The sequence below is a fragment of the Seriola lalandi genome, unplaced genomic scaffold, assembly GCF_002814215.2.
Source record: "Seriola lalandi dorsalis isolate HSWRI2012SDOR001 ecotype SW California unplaced genomic scaffold, Sedor1 jcf7180002054543, whole genome shotgun sequence".
NCBI lineage: Eukaryota > Metazoa > Chordata > Actinopteri > Carangiformes > Carangidae > Seriola > Seriola lalandi.
The window spans coordinates 53,028-72,440 of record NW_019525096.1 but is presented as its reverse complement, the minus strand read 5'-3'; the positions used below and the strand labels follow the sequence as shown (position 1 = coordinate 72,440).

The window sequence follows — 19,413 nt, the reverse complement described above, 5'->3', positions numbered from 1 at the left end:
TGGTTCATATGAGGGTAAATGTTGTGTAATGTAGGTTTAATATAAACTAATACATCAACAGCTGTCAGTGGAGGTGGAAACTGAGCTGATGTTAACATGGAGCATCACAAAAGGCCCGAGACAGACTGACAGCTGTGGTCGGACACAGCTGAAAGCACACTGACAGTAATAATATAGGAGCTCAGAAAGAAGAGGAAAAGGCAGAGTGGAGATGCAGGTCCTAACATGTTCATCTCCAACTTGCTTTAAAGGTTTGACTGAAGTTTTGACCTTTTCTCTGGCTCTGCAGAATGAAGTCAGCTGAAGTCACATAATCTCCTGCTTCATCTGTGAAACTGTTCCAATTTCCCAATTATATTTTTCATATATAATTTTATATATATGTACATATAAAATAAAAATTTCAATTTCATTTATGAAAATTCAATATATGTAGGTATATTATATCTGTGTACGGGTTGCTAGGAGCTTCCTCTGAGCAGCGCTAGCAGATTGAAGGCTAAAGTGAGTCGCTATCAGAGAGACCAGCCAAGGCTAGCTGTTAGCATGCTAACTTCAGTAGAAGAAATTACACAATAGAGACGAGAGTTGGTGTTGGTGGAGACATTACTGCTGGAGACAGCTGTTGGGGAGTAAAGGCATGAATGTTTGTTCTAGACTGGTCAGTAAACAGCTATTAATGCTAACGTTAGCTAGGTAGCAATAGCAAAAACGTACAAATAGCTCCTTTAAATTTTGTGCTGCCATTCACGGTCCTCTGAGGATGAACCTTACCAATTTTGGTGATCCTATGCCTCCGTGACATTTGTGGCTTTGAGTGAAATGTCTCAACAGTATTCATGCTCCCCTGTGGATGAACTGTAATAAATTTGGCTCATGATGATATCATCTAAAATCTGCCCGTTACCAAGCTTCTGTTTGATCGATATTTGCTGAAGACTGTTGTGGTCATTTGCTTGTAGTTTCTTTTAAAGAAGACAGCAGCTGCGGTCGCCATGAACAAAGTGGATTATCTCCTGCAGCACAAATCTGAAAATCTGCCTTCAGAAGAAAAACTGGAGATTACACTCCTCTGTGCATCAGCAGTGGGATATTGTTATAAACCAAACTGCTGGTGAAAATAATCAGATTTAAGATGGAGTGGTTCACTAGAGGAAAAAATGGCTGTCAAAGAAGGAGCTTTTTTGCCTCCAGTGTGTGTTTGCTGTTCAGAGGAGCAGGTATGAGCTCAGTCAGATTATCACCAGGATTAAACTGTGAATTTGTGCATCATCTCAAATTTTAAAAGAGGGTATTTCCTGTCCAACGTAGCTGTTACCCCACCTAAAAATATCACTGCATTGGGAACATGGAGAGCCTTATAACTGCTTAGTATTAGCATTGTCAGTGTGAGCATGTTAACATGCTGACGTTAGCAATTAGCTCAATGCATCACAGCTTGTTCCAACACTTTATTAAAGCAAAATGATTTTCATAAAAATTACTTGACCTTAAAACACCAGTTGAAAAAGTAATCTCACTACAAACTGTATTTAGTAGCTGTTCTAGAGCTTTCGATCATATCACTTGAGCTTCATCAGCAGATTTGGAGAAATAAGGATACACAAGATATTTAGACAAACATTTGGTTAAAGTTTGATCTTAAAAGGTCATTCTTCACCTTGGAAACAGCAGTTGACAAATCTCACCGCAAGGTTTGTTTAGTAGCTGTTCCTGTTCTAGGAGCTTTTGGCCATATCACATGATCTTCATCAGCAGATGGAGTTTGTCCAGTTGTCATAGAATTGAATGATCTTGGATGATCATGTGATATGGTTGAAAGCTTCAGACCAGCTACTACATGGACACTGAGGTGAGTTTTAACTGTTGTTTCCAAGGTCAAGAGTGAACTTTTAGGCTCTTGTGTATCTGTATTTGTACAAAATTTGTTTTGTTTTTTTGGAAAAGTAAGAACCTGAACCTGAATTTGAAGTACAATATGTTCAGTTTCAACAGTGTTCGTTCACATATCATAAATTAACAAAGACGAATCCACCGGGGGACAAAAGGTTAACTGACAATAACTTGACAATATGTCAAATAATAATGGGAAGTTGTAAATGGCTGTAAAGCTGCAGTGTTTCACATTGTGTCTCTCCTTCCATATTGAGGTCAGTCTCTGCTTTTTGTCTCGTAGCCTGCAGAGACTCATTCTTCCACTTCACTGCTTCCTTTCCTCCTCTTCCTCCTCCACCCGTCTCTCCACAGCTCCACGGGGATGAGAGACGGCTGCTCGTCATGTTGAAGGCTGACAGTTAATTGCTGTTGTTATCCGGCGGTTTGATACCAGCGGTTTTTCTTCTTCCTGTCGAACCATCAGATCCAGTCCAATGGTAAAGACAGAATCCAGTCCGGTGTTAAACTGAACTAAACAGAACATGTCGCTCTTCCAGTTTGATTTTATATTTTGATCTTTTCTTTTTAGAATTAGAAATTCTTGAATATAAATGTAAAGGTTATAGTGCTTTTTCTCCTCCGTGTTTACAGGCCAGTCTTTCCCGGTTCAATATGGCGGACACATTGATGTAATGTAGCAACAAGCCAAAGCAGCCAGTGCAGTGTCTATGTACACATGTTTATGGGGCAGAGCTGCTAACGTTAGCCTAAGACCTTCATAGCATCGAGGAGCACATTCAACATGGTGGATCTGCCGGGGGTATCTTTGTTGGGTTGTCCGTCCAGTAACACCTTGACGGATCTTCTTCAAATTTGGTACAAACGTTCACTTGGACTCAAGGATGAATTGATTAGATTTTGGTTGTTAATATTTTATTTGATTCTGGATAAACAGGGACGTAACCTGAAACTAGTCTGAGTGGCGGAGGCAGACAACCATGAGGTGATTTTAGTGTTTTTATATAACCTGTGCTCCTTGGCTATGGAAGTAAAGTAGATAGGTGGTAAGTGAGTTAGCTGGACATGCTGATATTAGCAGCTCATGTTAGAACAGATTCCTTACACCTTTGTTGTACTACAACATCATATATGCTGCTTCAACAAGTGGAGAAAACAAAAGCTTGTTCTGCCTAATAAAAGCTGAGAAAAATCATCCTGAATCAGAACTAGTAGCACAAAAAGGTCAAAGGTCAGAGGTCACAGCAGCCTCACACAGACACTGCCACACAGACACACACTGCTTTGTTATCTACTTTAACTTGAAAAATTAAAGGCTTAAATTTGGCAGAATTCCCCTTTATCTCACAGCTAGGTGGGGTGGAGGTGTGTGAATTCCTCAGACGAGTTAGGACAGGAACCGGACTTCAAATACCTGTGTGTGTGTGTGTGTGTGTGTGTGTGTGTGTGTGTGTGTGTGTGTCTGTGTGTGGTTTCCAGGTTAATATGTCTGCAGGTTTATTGATTATTGCAACACAAAACTAATGTTTTTGTGGATAAACTGGTCTTTTTATTTTAATTCAGCAAATCACATTTTACTCTTTTTTTGGTCTTTTTGGAAAATACAAATGTTTTTTTCTTCAGTAGTGTTAACATGCGATGATTTTGAAAATTTTAAAATACATTTAATGACACATGTGACTGTTGACGGATAGGACAGTTCTGTCAACAAAAACTCAGTTAAAGAGAGTACGTCTACATATTTGTAGATACTGTATGTACAGTTGAGACACAAAGAGAGCTGCATTAAGACCAATATATCTCATTAAATCATTTAGCCTTTACTAGTTGAACTCCAGTTAAATACTAAAAATAACAAATATTTGAATGTTCTTCTCTTTATGCTGCTCTTTCCCTGATTTCTTCTATTTACCTCTAATTTATACTAAAGAATTACTGACCATAAAACCAAGCTACGTGAAAGGAGTTTAGAGGCTCTGGGTTCTGATTAGCCACATGTGTGATCTCAGCTCTGTCTACATTAATCTGTAATCGACTCCATTTTTCAATTTTATCTGTTATTCAGCAGCAGGTTCCTACACAACCTACATGTATCACAGAGAAGAAAAAAAAACTCATTTGTTTCCATAATTTTGTGAATAATTCATTTACACAAATGATAAACCTTTATGTTCTTGAATTACTTAATTTGTGAGCAATAATTTCTACTCTGTGCCCTTGAATTACTCATGTATATGAACAAATTACTAATTCATCATCTTGTGCAAACTTAATTTGTGCTGCCAAATATATAGCACTCACACACATGACCCAACAGAACTAAACATAACAATTTCTCAGTTGATATTCAGAAAATCTACCTTTACATAACAGGATTTACAGTATACGGGCGTTGTTCATAATACTGACCCAAAAACACTATTAATAATAACTTAACATTGTGTTTAATCACATCCCTGGGGTCCTGAAAGCCCGGGGTTTACTCCATACCATTTATGTCTGCATAATTTGAGTAATTGCACATTTGTTCGAAATTTGCTACACCAAAGTAGAAGATCAACCCTGCATCCTCCCTGATCTTGTTTCGGGACCCTGTGTGAAATTGATCTCATTTGTTGCTAAATGTTTATCAAGTTGCTTTATTTTTCCTCTGTGTCAAGTTATTAACACAAAGAAAACCTCAGGCAAGGTTGTGTTATTCCATCACAGAAGCAGTGTAAGGCTGCAAGCAACAATTATTTTCATTATCAAGACAGCTGACAACTATTATCTGTAATAATCAATAGACTGTCCTGCGTATTGAATGTGAGAAAAATGTGAAAAATGACTCATTATTCCCTGAAGCCTCATATTACAACAGTCAAAAACAAGCTACCAACAGGGAACTTTTGGCCTTTTTGCTTAAAAAATGAGTCTGATTAATCATCAATAATCCAACATTTTTGCAAGTGTATCTTCTTTGAATTGACTAATCGATTAATCAACTCAATTGTTTCTCTGAAATAATGAAACTACCCCTGAATGTGAGGGTCAGTAGGGGCCCAAGAAAAATATTTTTGCCCATATGAGGTTTTAAGGCAGCCACATTTAGACGTGAGGTCAAAGATGGGGCTAAGTCCCAATTAGCCTAGCCTGTTAAGCATTTATGTGTTGGATTTCTCTGTATTAAATTAGGTTTCAATCCAAATGATGCTCAAATTTTGAGAAAATTGTTAAAAGAAAATAAATATTTTTAGCAATTGTTATGCAAATATTAGGAGTTTGTTTTTATCTTAGCTAATTAGCGCCACAATGGATTAGCTGGTGGCACTAATACTCAAATAAGGTGCAAATTAACTGTTGCAGAAGATGGTGCATCCACCTCAGCCATACATAAAAACTTTTTTAAACCCACCCTCAGTATCACCAAACATTTAGAAGTGTTATTTATTAAGGCTCCACCTTGCCAGCAGCAAGGAGGGTTTATCTGAGAGAGTTTCATTGATCCCAATAGATGGCCTAGCTCTCTCTACCAGCCTCCCTCTCTCTGCTATGAATGAATGAAGGCGGGAGGCGCGTGTCTGTCAGGCGAGCCTCTTAAATGGCTGCGAAAATCAGCGATATGTATGAACACTTTAGCTAATTTAGCCACAGTTTGTCGAGAAAACGCGCGCGAGATTCGTAAGATACATTTAGATACATTCACGGGGTTCGGGTTCTAAGGGGCGACCCGTACCCGTATCACAGTCATCACGTCACCCTCTCTCTCTCTCTCTGCCCACCACTCTACCTCGCTCTCCCACTCCTCCGGAGACCACAACGAGGCTCGAAGGGTAGAGTTACAGAGAGGGGGAGGGGGTAGAGAGACATTGACACAAAGAGAAGGAAAAGGAGAGAGAGAGAGAGAGAGAGAGTGAGGGAGAGGGAGAGAGGTTCGCGTGCCCGTGTGAGGTTGAAAAAGAGAGAGAGTGGTAGAGTGAGGTAGACCCAGAGTGCAGTGGGAGGTGGATTCCTGTGTAGTGGAGCAGCTTAAGCTAAAGCTAACTAGCCATGTTGCTGTCGCTGCCGCTGCTGCTGCTCCTCCCGCTGCTGGTGGTGTGTGTCTGCTAGCGGGCCGCCCTGGACTCCCTATCCGCCCTGAGGTGCATCATGCCCGGCTGGAAGAAAAACATCCCGGCCTGTCTCCAACCGGACCAGGAGGGAGGTAAGACCGGACCAGCCCGATCCGTTCAGGTTGATACCACGACTAGCGAGCGTGTCCCCCTCAGTGTGTGTGCGTGTGTGTGTTTGAGTGTGAGAACATACCTGTGTGTGTGTGTGTGTGTTTGTATGTGTGTGTGTGCGTGCGCGCGTGTACTAATTATCACCGGTGCAATCTCTTGTGCAGCGTGGTTTGGCGCCGCCGGTAGAGCTCGCGCTACGGTGACTGTCTTGAAATTAGTGAAAGTTGGTAACTGATACCGTGTGTGTGTGTGTGTGTCTGTGCGCGCGCGTGTGTGTGAATGTGTGTGTGTGTTAATCTGACGCAACGGGTGAGGTTACAGTGACGTTACGGTGATTTTTTTTTTTTTACGTTGTGTGCTGCTAACGTGTTTATCATTAAGACCGATCACCGGTCATCGGCTTACCAGCAGCGGAGCAAAGTAGCAGCGGCTGCTAACAGGCTAACCAACGGTTAAGCCGGGCGAGGAGGAGAAACGGTTGGTGCTGGTCAACCGAGGGTCTGCCCTTGTGTGTGTGTGTGTGTGTGTGTGTGTGTGTGTGTATATATGTGTGTGTGTGTGTGTTTATATGTGTGTGTGTGTGTGTGTGTTTTACGACCACCTTCACCGGGCAGCGGGCGGCAGCAGCCCCCAGTGTTTACCGGTGTTACAGTTAACATTCGTGACCCTTCGGTTTCTCATGGTTTCAGTAAATGTCGATAGGTTAATGCTTCACAAACGGACCCGCGCGCCCTTGGTTTCCGCTCACAACCGTTAAAATCGGTGACTCTAACGTTTTCTGGCAGCACCGTTTAATGTTTTCATAACACCCCTCCGTTAATACACCACAGCACTGAACGGTGTGCTGCTGTGGTGTATTATCCTGTGTGTTAGTGGGACATTTTGTGGTGTATTACCAGGGTTAATAAGGATTTATTAACGGCTAATGTTTTTTTATTTATTTATTTATTAATAATACCTCCTCTTGCATTAATAAGAGCAACTTCTGTGTTGCCAGGTTGTGAGAAATCCTCCTCCAGCAGACACAGTGTTCCTATCACTTCAATTCATTAGGGAGATGTCTCCAATGGACTGTTTTGACCACTTATCTTGTGGAAAAGAGCTGCAGGACATCTGGACCAAAACTCCATTTAGAAAGTGATTCTCTTTTTTTCTTGAATGAACATTTTATTGAAAGCTCGACCACAGAAATAAGACAGGGATCGATTCGCTTAATTGGAGAACCGTCAACACTAAATATCCACTCACTCATAAGATAAGGAAATGAAATAAAACAGACCACCGCACTGATACTTTCTACAAGGATAAATACAACTCTCCATTGATAACACTGGATTATTAATAGTGTTTTCCCACCACATGGTACCGTCTCAACTGGCTTCTGGTACCAAGTGCTTATGTTTCCACTGCAGATAGCAGCACAGCATTAGTAGTGTAGCGACAACGCATTAAGCTTTCGTGACGCAATCTTCAACGTGACGTATGGAGGACATTAAAACAGAGAAACGTATGCGTGTCCTCAGTCGACCATGGCGTAAGTTGTGCAGGTTTCCATTGTAGTGATGATTCTCTCCGACCAATCAGCAGTATGCTGTGTTTTTCACGTCACCTTTTTGGTGTTGCCTCAGCTCACCTAAAAACTGGGCAGAAGCGATACCAATATCTATCCACAACTTTTACCTGATATACAAAATAATCCAAAGGAGACGTCAGAGTCCTGGAGCTCAGTGGTTGACTCCAAAACGGACCAAAAAGTCTAAATATATGCAGAATACAAGTAGCATTACCTTTACATATCCAACAAGAATCAACTGGTATCAGGTTTCATTCATATAGTTGTTGTGTCTGATGCATCTATGTATTATTTTCAGTTAAATAAACCTGTTGCCCATTTCCTTGTACAATGCTTTAATCTTATTCAAACATGGTTTCCAATCTGCAGGAGACATGTCACAGCCTGGTCTCCTGCTCATTGTTTAATGACCTTGAGCAAGAGGTCACATATATACAATTACATACATTTTTTTTTTATTATTATCTAACCATTAATGAACGTATACATAGAGTTTGACAGGCTTTTGATCTCTGTGCAAAACCTAAAATAGACCTAATTTGAGAGAACAACAAAGTAAATGACATGTATTATATAAATATATATATAATGACATAAGTTTCTCAGCTTCTAATGAGCCATTATGTGTCAATGGTCGTGCAGTGCATCACATCTGTAAAGGTTCATAATCAGAGTTACATCCAGATGTCCTGCAGCTGTTTTCCAGAAGACAAATGGTCAAACAGTCCAATTGAGACGTTACACTAATGAATTTAAGAGATAAAAAGACCAAGTGTCTGCTTGGTATTTGGGAACTCCCACCACTGTTTCCAATATAGAACTGAAACCATTATAATTGATGTTCTACTAAATCTACTTAATTGTTTCAGTAAAAATGGCCAAAATTCAATGGTTCCTTTGTTTTAAATGTGAATATTTGCTGGTTTTCTATGATGTTAAATTGAATATCACTGGGTTTTGAAGAGATGGTCAGACATTTGTAAGTGTCAGTTTGGGCATCAGAAAATTAATGGACAATTTCTTCAACATTTATTGACGTAGTCCAAATGATTAATTAAATAAGGGATAAAATAATTTGCATCTAAAGAAAAAACATGAACCTGTGCAGCAGATTTTGAACACACAACCTGATTCATACACCCTGTTATCTTTCCTATCTTGTGCATAAAATGCAGATCTATATGGAAATATACAGTCATAGAACATAAGCAACAGATGAATTAACCTGGTTTGTAAAAGTATTGATGAACCAAAACAGACGTGTCATCACTAATCTGATGTACGACGACGAGTTTTTCCTCTTTTTACAGCCGGTGTCAGATTCAACAAACCATTTTTAGCTCCCATTTAAAAGGTTTGAACTCTACAAACTGTAACGACTGCCGCCGCAGAACGAGGACACGTCCTCCACTTTAAAGCTAAATGCGAGATGCGGCTGCTTCGAACCCTTTTAAACCCTTAAACACGGGCTCTCACTTTGTTTTGCACAAATTGGAGTGATAGTGAACATGTAGCATGTGTTTCAGAAAATTAGACTTCCCTGTGTGTCTTGATAATAATAATAATAAAGACAGATTATATGATTTTAGGCTTAAAAAATATGCCTACTCTACTTCCACAGGCCGACAATGTAATAAACATTCGGTTACTGAACGTCTAAATTCATCACATGGGTTTAATGATCCAAAATAGCACATTTGTTTTCATTTTGAAGTAGGTGTTAGAGGATTAATTGCCCCGCTAGGGATGAATAAAGTTTATTGAATTGAGCTGAATTCTGACATGAATACTGAGACTCTGCAGTGTCCAGCCAGTGTGAGAGAAAGAAACACTGTGTTATCACTTCTATTCTTGTTCACGTAACAACATGACAAAGGCTGACAAGCATCACAGTAGCAGTTGATGCCGGATGGCGAATGGTGAGAGCAAGGACACAAACAGACGGTAACAACAACAAACAGTTTAATGAAATTAATAATTATCTACATGTGCGACGCTTTTGTTTTGTTGTGGCCGACTGAGCTCCTGCAGCTCGTGCTCACAACTCTGCCCTCATTATTTCTCACAGTCCCACCTGCTTTTTGACACTATGTGTGAGAATCATTTTTCTTACTCACTGTGAACATCACACACTCCGAATGTTTTCTAGTAGCAAAATCAACATCGCCATTTATTTCTCAATTAATCAAATATTTTTGATGAATAGGTCAGTGAGATGTCAGATGTCATGTTTAGAAATATTCATATTTCAGCAAATAATATTTACACGTAAGAAGGGGAAATTCTTGGGAATTTTCATTTTAAAATTTACTTAAAGGATTGATCAATTATCAGAATTGTTGCGTAATTGTCTGTTAAACTAATGATCGTCTAATAACTTTAATTTTTTAAAATGTCCATAAAGAGTGGGGAATTTTCCTGAAAAAACATAACATAACCCTATAGCATGATTCAGTTATGCAGCTATTTACTTGTTCCAACCTCATAAAAGTTCATATTTGCAGCTTTTATTTGTCATAAATGTTCGCTAGCTCAGAATCTTTGGGTTTTGGCCATTTGAAGACATAAACTTCAGGCTAATAATCAGCAGATTAATGGATATTGAAAATAATTGTTAGTTGCAGCCGTAGTCCAGTACATGAGTGGGACTGTTAAATGGTTTTTAATCTCACAAGCTTCAGTCCCAGTGGCTGTTATAAAAAATATCACAGTGTTGATTTAGTGTTGCGTTGTAAATCTGTCTCCAGTGCTCATGGAGAGATAATAATATAATCTCCAGGTGTACAGCTTCAAGGTAAACTGTGGTCACAGTCCTTCACAGTGGGATACGAGAAAATTATAATATATTAAAATGTTAAATACTAAGAGCTGAGCAGTACAACGTAAAAACAGCAGTACGCGGAGAGTATACAGTACAGTACAAAAAAGAACATATCACAAAACCAAAGGCAAGGGGAGTAAAAATAGATAACAGGTAAATAATAGATAGACAAACCATCAGAGACACAGTGTGCTATTGTATACTACTGTATTATCATGTATTCAGTCAAGTTTATTTGTGTACCTTCATATTATACAGTGTCTCAATGGGTTTTCCAACACGTCAGCTCTCCAAGAAGATAAGAAATTAAATCTGAACACACGAGTTAAATAAAAAGAAGAACTTGAGGGGATGAAAGTCAAAGAGAGATTTCAGGTCCTGCTGTGCAGCAGGAGCTGTAAGTGGAAAAATAGCAGCTATGAGAAGCCAGCGCTAAAATAAAGATAAAGGGAATGTGGAAAATTTAAAGTATTATTATGTTTTAATATTCAGGATAATCAGGCCATAATTAAATGTTAAAAGGGAAAAGGAAACTAAATTGGAAAAGTCAAATTTGATATTGTGAAATGACAATTTAAGAATTGAAAGTGAAATTTAAAAACTTAAAATGGAAAACAGAACAGCTTCAATGGAAATGATCAAATGAAAAGCTCAAATGCAAAAGCCTAACTTGAATTGTCTGATTGAGAAGGAAAGTGAAAACTTATATTTTTGTTTTTCCATTTCCCTCCATCTCTTTCTCATTTTCCCTTTTCCATATGGCCTTTAACATTTAACATTAGCCCTGATTACCTTATTTCTTTCCTGCTCGTAAATTATGTTTTTAAAAGGTGCTATATACAAAAAGTTATGATTAGAATTATAAATCATTATCCAATTATTATCCATTTTCTCTTTCATTTATTCTTTTATTTTTAAATTTTCAGTCCAAAACTCAAAGATATTAAATTTTTTGTCACTGAATACAAAGAAAATCATCTGTTTGGAATCAGCAAAGTTTTGTCTTCTTGATTAACAGATTAAATTCTACTGTTAATCGATCATCAAAATTGTTGCTGATTAAATTTTGTTGAACATTAAAGATGGAAGTTGACATATGTCCCGCCCCTTTCGCCAATAAGCCATCATCTGCTTTATAACAGCTGAACGGGAAACATATCAAACCAATCGTATTGTTGCAGTAGACGTAAAACCTGCGGAGAAAAACCTTTTAAACCTTAAAAATTCACCAAATCTGATGAAACCTGTTTTTTTTTTTTTTTATCAGATTAGACTGGTGTGTCTACATTTCCAGTTTTTATTTCCCAGTAACCACTGAAAGCACATTTATGGCTCTCTGCCCATCCATTTAAATAGAACCCTGGTCTTGTTAGCCCAAAATAACTGCTTGGGGGTGTTGCCAAGATGGCCGCTGAGTGTCGAGATTTGCCTATAAGGAGTTTGTTATCACACATTCGGGCTTCAAAACGCTCCTTGAAACCACGCTGAGGAAAACATGGACACCCAAGGCAGGTTTTTACAGCATGCTGATGCTGACAGCGTCGGGTTCACGACCCTGGTTTCTTACCTGCCAAGTCCAGAAGGGACCAGCACCTGCCCGCCTTCAGGCCACAGTGAAAGTTTGAGCCGTGGCCAGACCTCTGCTGTCTGCAGCTCGACAGGAGTGTCCTTCCCACAAACACGCCACCGTCATCCAGACAGAGTTAGAAACTGACAACTGCAGCCTGTGTCCTGAGCAGAGTGCTGCTTCAGTCGTACTGTACATATTAGAGCCGTTTTATTGGACAGTCTGTCATTTCTTTATAAATTATATATTTCATTTTTTAGTTCAGTGACTCCCAACCAAGGGCACTTTAACCCCAGGGGGTAATAGGCTACCGCAGTTGCCACGGGTTGGATGGAGAGATTGTGTAGAAACTAAGCTAACTTGAAAAGATATTGAGTTAGCTGTAACACCTGAAGCTACATGTATGTGTTGCTACTGAGAGAGAGCGCTTAAAGCTAGTTAGCAAGCGAGGAGAGATGCCTAAGCAGTTAGCTACAAGTCATTCATTGAAATAGATATGTTAAACACTTAGATATCCAGTAACGTAGCTAAAGGTAATGAATAAACTAGCTAGCTAAATGTAGAAAAACCAATAACTAATGAATAAATGGTTGAACTGCTGTCAGTCCAAACTGTTATAACCAATGTAAACACTGGCAGTTAAACTGTATTTCATTTTCCAAATTGCCACAAATAACAGCAGCATGAGTGGGTGGATGTAAGTAGATTGTTTTGATGCAGAAAACCTTGATTTTTAAAATTTGTGAGCAACAGTTTTTAAATTGATTATTTGTTTAGTAAATTTTTAAGCAAAAAATGTCAAAAATTAACTGGTCGCAGCTTCTTAAATGTGAATATTTGCTGATTTTCTTTGTCATAACTGACAGTAAATGGAATATTTTTGAGGTTGTTTTAACATGAATTGAGAAAATAGTCAGCAGATATATTGATAATGAAAATGATCAGTTGCAGCCCTACAGTTACACCTGTATGACAAACCTGAACATTACAGGCACCTGAACACCTGCATTACACTGAAGAGGTTCAGCTAATAAAGTTTTATAGTCACATTTTAAATGTAAATACAGTAAAAAAAGAAGTGACGCACAAGAGGGTGTGTGTGAGTGCATGTGTGTGTGTGTGTGTGTGTGTGAGTGTGTGTGTGTGTGTGTGTGTGTGTGTCTGTCAGCATGACATCATCCCACCGTTTTAAGCTTTTTGACTAAGAAGCACGGAAAATGGCTCAAGCACAAACACACACACACCGAGAGACACACAGTGACACACAACGTCACAAACCATTTTCTCTTCAGCCGACACACACACACACAGACGCACACACACACGCACACGCACACTCACACTGTCCTTTAAGAGGTGCTGATGTCAGAACTCTGCTCATCTTTGTCCTCAGGATTATTGAAGCAGACCTGACTGTGTGTGTGTGTGTGTGCGTGCACGCATGTGTGTCTGTGTGTGTGTGTGTGTGTGCGCGTGTGTGTGTGTGTGTGTGTGTGTGTGTGTATGTACACATCCATTTTCCTCAGCTTAATGTATTATCCCTATCGTCTCTGACACATTTTACCAAGAGACTCTCTCTCTCTCTCTCTCTCTCCTCTGTCTGTGTCTATGTCTCTTTCTCACCATGACTCTGTGGAACAAACTGCTGATTGTGTGTGTGTGTCATTGTGTATATCACTCTGACTTTATCCGGTTAAATGTGTGTGTTTCAAGTGTGTGCAAATATTGTGTCACACAGCAACACAGTGCGAGCTCTTGCAGTGCTGCCTGCACGGCCAAAAGTATAGGGACACCCGAATGTTACATGACTGTGTAGCAGTTGGACGTGTTGTTCCGACACTATGGGAGTCACAGTATTTTTTTTTTTTTTTTTTTGCAGTTGGAAACCAGCATTTCTCCACACTGAGCTTCAGGCTGCCGCTCAGCAGTTAACCTCACATCCAAAATGCAACCGAAACACTTTCTTTAAAGCTCCATCCAGTGTAAAGGTCTCTGTCCATGTGTAGTGTGATTATAGATCAGGTCTAGGTTCTATATTAATACTGTGAAACTGAGCCTTAAAACCAGCCGTCAGGACTGGAACTTTGTGATGTCACAACCTTCCTCAGCCACGCCTCAAGCCCCGCCCACCTGAACCCACCATCCAAACCTTGCAGGATTTGGTTTCTCTGAGTGTTTTTACCTGAGATCTGCTGTATTTATATTGGATCACTCAGAAAACAGTCAGCCAATCAGAAGAGAGGCTCAGAGCTTCCTCTCTTCTGATTGGCTCACCGACCTGTTTTTACTAGAGCTCCAGAGAGAAGCCTGAGAGAGGAGATGTAAAACTACTCTGAGGTGGTTTTTGGTTCTTAGACCCACATTTATATATCTTCTTATGGATCAACACTTCAAAATGAACACAGGAGAAAGATATGGAACATTTACACATTTAAATATTCTTCCAACAAGAAAACGTTTATTTATTTATCTTTTATTTATGTATTTATTCTGTTTATTTGGCATAAACCAAGATTACATTTTTTTATTTGGATTTTGGGCATTTATTTTCTTTCCCTACCTTACAGTGAATACACAGAAATTTTTGCATCCCACAGTAATCCCACAAACAAATGGAAACTGTTCACTGCACTTACAGTACATGTGTAGAATAGCTACATCAGTGTTAGTCAACCCTGTCTTCTTCACTCCTTATCGAGACATTGGCGGCCGCAGCCTTGTTTAATCATTTAACAACAGGTTACTCACCGAATTAATTGTTAATCTTTGGAAAAGAGAAAACTGAGGTGAAAGTTATAGTGTTACAGAATTCCCTCAAGTGTCTGCTAGTACTACTACTTTAATGTTGCAGCATTAAATGTCCTCCAAAACAAATATGGTTAAATTTCAGTCATTGTTTCAGTTGTTTGTTTGCGCTTTATATTAGCATGTGTATATCTGCTGAATTTATTTGGTCTGCGTTGCTTATTCTATTTGTTGTGCGCACATGTAGATTTTAGCTAGGCTTGGTTTGATAATATTAAATATCTTGATATTCGATATATATTATAATCGACATAATTCACCATAAAGAGGTGAATTACTCCTTTCTTTGGATTTGGATTGTGGCAACGCCATTTTTGTGTTTTTGATATGATGCACCAGAAATGTCTATAATATTAAACAAAAAAAGTTTACTAGTTTTAACACCTGAAAAAAACACCTAAAGCATAAAACACAACAATATAATAATATGATAATATCGTATATCGCGATATTTGGGCTGGACCGTATCGTGGTTCACTTTAGGTGCAGTGTGATTACGCTTTGTAAAATCGCCATTCTGTCCTCTTGGCTTTTATTTTGAAATATTTACTTTTACTTCCATGACACCTGACTAACCACCTTCATTCTTCAATACATGAAGGAAAAATGAAAAAAAAAAAGACTTTGTAAACACCAGAATTGGACCATTTTCTTCCAATTTGTTGTTCTTGTATTTTGTTTTTTTAATTTAATTCTGAAAAAAAAAGATCAATCGTGCTAATCAACATGCTCCTGGGTTCAGTCAGTGTTGAGGGTGTTTGTGTTGTTTCTCTGCTGTAAAGATGTCGGCACATTTTCCAGATCTCAGTCATGAAGCTCACGGTTGAGACTAATGAAATGGGAGCCAACAGAATAGAAAACAGACTCAGGATCAGGATCTGCTTTACTGTCCTTCATCTGTTACAGGCTGACACACACAACCGCAATAACACACACACACACACACACACAGCCACAATAGCACACTCAGCCCTGGGCGGCGTCCAGGTGGACAGCCAAGCTGCTGGCATCATACATACACACTCATTTTCTACTTGGATAAGCCCAGCATGAACACACTAACACAAAACAATTATTAATACACACTTTCTCTCTCTCTCTCTCACACACACACACACACACACACACACACACACACACACACACACACATATCTCAGTGTGTCTCTAACAGTCCAGCAGTCAGTCTGACACTGAAACCTGCAGCGACACAGAGAGGAGAGTATTTCCACTGTTTTCTCTGATGTGTTTTATCCATTATTGTGCTTGAGAAGCTCACAGTGTGTGTGTGTGTGTGTGTGTGTGTGTGTGTGTGTGTGTGTGTGTGTGTGTGTGCGCCAGCTGCATTTGTCTGATAAGTCTTTTTCGTTCTGTCTTTTGAGTAAGGTAGAAGAGGGAGTATTAGAAATAATATTTCAGCGGTACACTGCAGTCTGTCCTTGCTTTAACAAAGTGTCTGTCCACTTTAAATCCCTCTTTTCACACATATGGATTCAGTGTAAATCTGACTTCATCATTCATGCTGGTTCTGCCCATCGAGACTCGGTGTGAATGAGTTTAGAAAGTTTGGACTTTATTCAAACGTCCTCTGGTTTCTCCTCCAGAGAAACATTTACCAACAGTGTGTTTGAGAAATGGAAGTTGTTTTCTGCTTCACTCGGCTACAGGCTTTTAAAAACAGACACAAGGTCACATTCACATACTTGCTTTTTCAATCTTGGTGAGTTTAACTCAGGAGTCCAGATTCCTGCTGATGGGAGGACGCAGTATGATGGTGGATGGTTTACTGAGCAGGTCGACTGGGCGCAGGCCCAGGGACCCAGGGCTTCAGCGGGGCCCTGGACGGGAGCCTCTGTTTGAAGTGACGTCAGAGTTACAATTAATGTTGGCAAGTCAATGAAAATCACAAAGAGACACAGAATCAATACAGTGAGACTCAGAACGATCACAGAGAGACGTAAAGAGATGGAAAATGACTCGGTGAGCGCTGCTTGTAATTGCTTCTATGTTGTAAGGGTGGGGGCCTTTTTTCCACGACTGTTCTCAGCGCTGTTGTCTCATAATCCGTCCATGAGTCTGATCAGTTTGTGTCATTAATGATCAGCGTCACAGTTTTATTGTGACGTCACGGCTCCTGTGAATAACTCTCGGCCTCATTGTCCCTCCTGGGTTTCCGTCTTACCTCATCCTCATCATGAATTGTTATGACTGTCACTGACATGTCTGTGTGTGTGTGTCTGACAGGAGACGTTGTGTCCTTTAGTTTGTCTCCAGCTGTTGTCCAGCTGTTTGTCCTCTTCTCTCGCTCAGTTTAGGTTCAGGTTGGACTCAGCCTTCAGGGAATGAATGGAAGTCAATGCAATGTGTGTGAGTCAGTGTGTGTGTCCATTAAGAATCAAGGTCAGTCACTCAGCAGTCCATTAAGACCATAGATTCACTCCTCTCTCTCTCTTTTGTTCTGTTTGTTTCTAGGTCTCTCTGTCTGTCTCGCTCTGCCCTCAGGCTTCATCAATCACTGTCTCTCTGTTTGCCTCTCTGCCCCGGTGAATCGTGGGTGTTTTTTATTTTTTTTAAAGCCGGACTCTGACCTCTTGAAGCGTCTGAAATTTTCAGTTTTTTCTTCAGACCTCTGAATGCAACTGATGTGTTTGAAGGCTGTAGTTACACTGAGTGACCACGAGGGGGAGTCAGAGGATAAACTGTGTGTGTGCGTGTGTGTGTGTGTGTGTGTGTGTGTTGTGTGTGTTTGTATAATCTGATTCTCCATGCTTCTCTGCAATAACACACACACACACACACACACACACACACACACACACACACACACACACACACACATCAACAGGGCGTCCAATCGTGTTACAGAGCAGCAGAGGCCTGAGAGCGATATGCAAATGAACCTACACTTGTCATTTTTAGCAGCAGCGCTCTCTCTCTCTCTCTCTCTCTCTCTCTCTCTCTCTCTGTCTTTCTGCCTGTGTCAGTGGATGTGACTCGACCATCTGCCCGGCTGTCAGCTCTGTGTGTATGAGGTGTTTGTGAGGCAGATTCTGGGGCGCTGAAGCCCTCAGGGATGACTGACAGGTGAGGGAGGTGTAGTCGCGCCTCCTACGGTGACTCCTCCCCCGCTGTCCCGAGCTAACGCCAAAGCAAATCTAACTTCAGCACGTGACCAACCTGCAGGTTGCACCGAGTGAAAAACAATATGATGAAATGATGAAACGATGATCGGTAACTCGGCTCGGCTCGTGGCTCCGTCTGAATCTTAAATTGTCTTTATTGACAAAGTGAATGACAACAGAGGGAGAAAAAACAGAGGTTTTGTGTCTCAAAATCCGTCCATGGGTTCAATCAGTTTCTGTCACATGCAGTTAGTGTCATATTTATATTAATGATTAGTATTAAACTAGTATTATTATTGACGTCTTGTTGTTTAGAGCAAGAAACTCAAATAGATTCAGTTTAATATCAATAGATTAGTATCACAAAAGATCAATAAATGCCGCTGTACCATCGTCAGAGCTTCTGTAGGTTAGAGCTGAACCATTGGCAAAAATAGTAATCTTAACGATTTGAGTTTGAACGCTCATTTTTGCATTTTCAATCAAGTTCCTTTACGTGGGAGAATGTGATGTGGCAGCACGATGCTTCATCTGTGTCTGTTGTTGTGGCACATTTGAAAATTGCAGCTCCTGTGATTTGGATTTTGCTCTTTTGATAATATTTTTGATTATTTGTTCAGCCCCCCCTGCGAGTCTAGGAAAAGCTCTAACGAGCAGTGAGTTCAGTTTCTTTAATGGCGTCGACATGTCTTAAATTTAATTCATAAAGGTCAGAGATATTGTTTCTGGCTTCCTGTTGTCAGGGATGTTGATTATAAAATGTTTTCAAGTCTGATTTGAGCAAAAAGAGGCTGGAAAATAATAATGAAGTGAAGACGTCAGAGGAGTCGGACCCTGAGAAACAAAGAGACACAACAGGGTAGTGTGTGTGTGTGTGTGTGTGTGTGTGTGTGTGTGTGTGTGTGTGTGTGTGTGTGTCGCTGCCTGTCATATTTCCATCAGCATTTTTCCGTCTGTCAGGCGTCGGTGCAACGTGGGATACAAGAGCTGTCAGGACATGACAGGGGTCAGAGGTCATCTCTTTCTCACACACACACACACCAAACTGTCACTGTACACCCTGCAGACCAGCTGTCAGTCACTGTCTCTGTCAGTTTCAGGGGTCAAAGGTCAGAGTTCACAGTGATTTAATGTATGTGTGTTTCATCCCACCTCAGGACACACAAACAAGTATAGTCTGTTTCCTGTGTGTGTGTGTGCCTGTGTGTGTGTGTGTGTACAGTTGAACCAGTTCAGTGGCAGTGGGAAGACAAACAATGTGTGTGTGTGTGTGTGTGCGCGCGTGTGTGTGTGCGTGTGTGTGTGTGTGCAGTTGAACCAGTTCAGTGGCAATGGGAAGACAAACAGTGTGTGTGTGTGTGTGTGTGTGTGTGTGTGTGTGTGTGTGTGTGTGTGTGTGTGACATCCAGAGGTGTGTGCGCGTGCAGCAGC

General features: G+C 40.2%; 1 protein-coding gene across 2 annotated transcripts in view; it reads left to right on the top strand.

Annotated features, from left to right (window-relative positions):
• Positions 1-5,764: 5,764 nt before the first annotated feature.
• grip1 (glutamate receptor interacting protein 1) overlaps positions 5,765-19,413 on the top strand; it is a 59,054-nt gene continuing 45,405 nt past the window's right edge. Inside the window, exon 1 of one of the 2 annotated variants that reach the window (XM_087176203.1) lies at positions 5,765-6,076. In XM_087176203.1, the coding sequence (XP_087032329.1) occupies positions 6,022-6,076 (55 nt within the window). In that variant the 5' untranslated portion in view covers positions 5,765-6,021. The remainder of the gene's footprint in view (positions 6,077-19,413) is intronic. The other variant, XM_087176206.1, reaches the window with a different exon arrangement.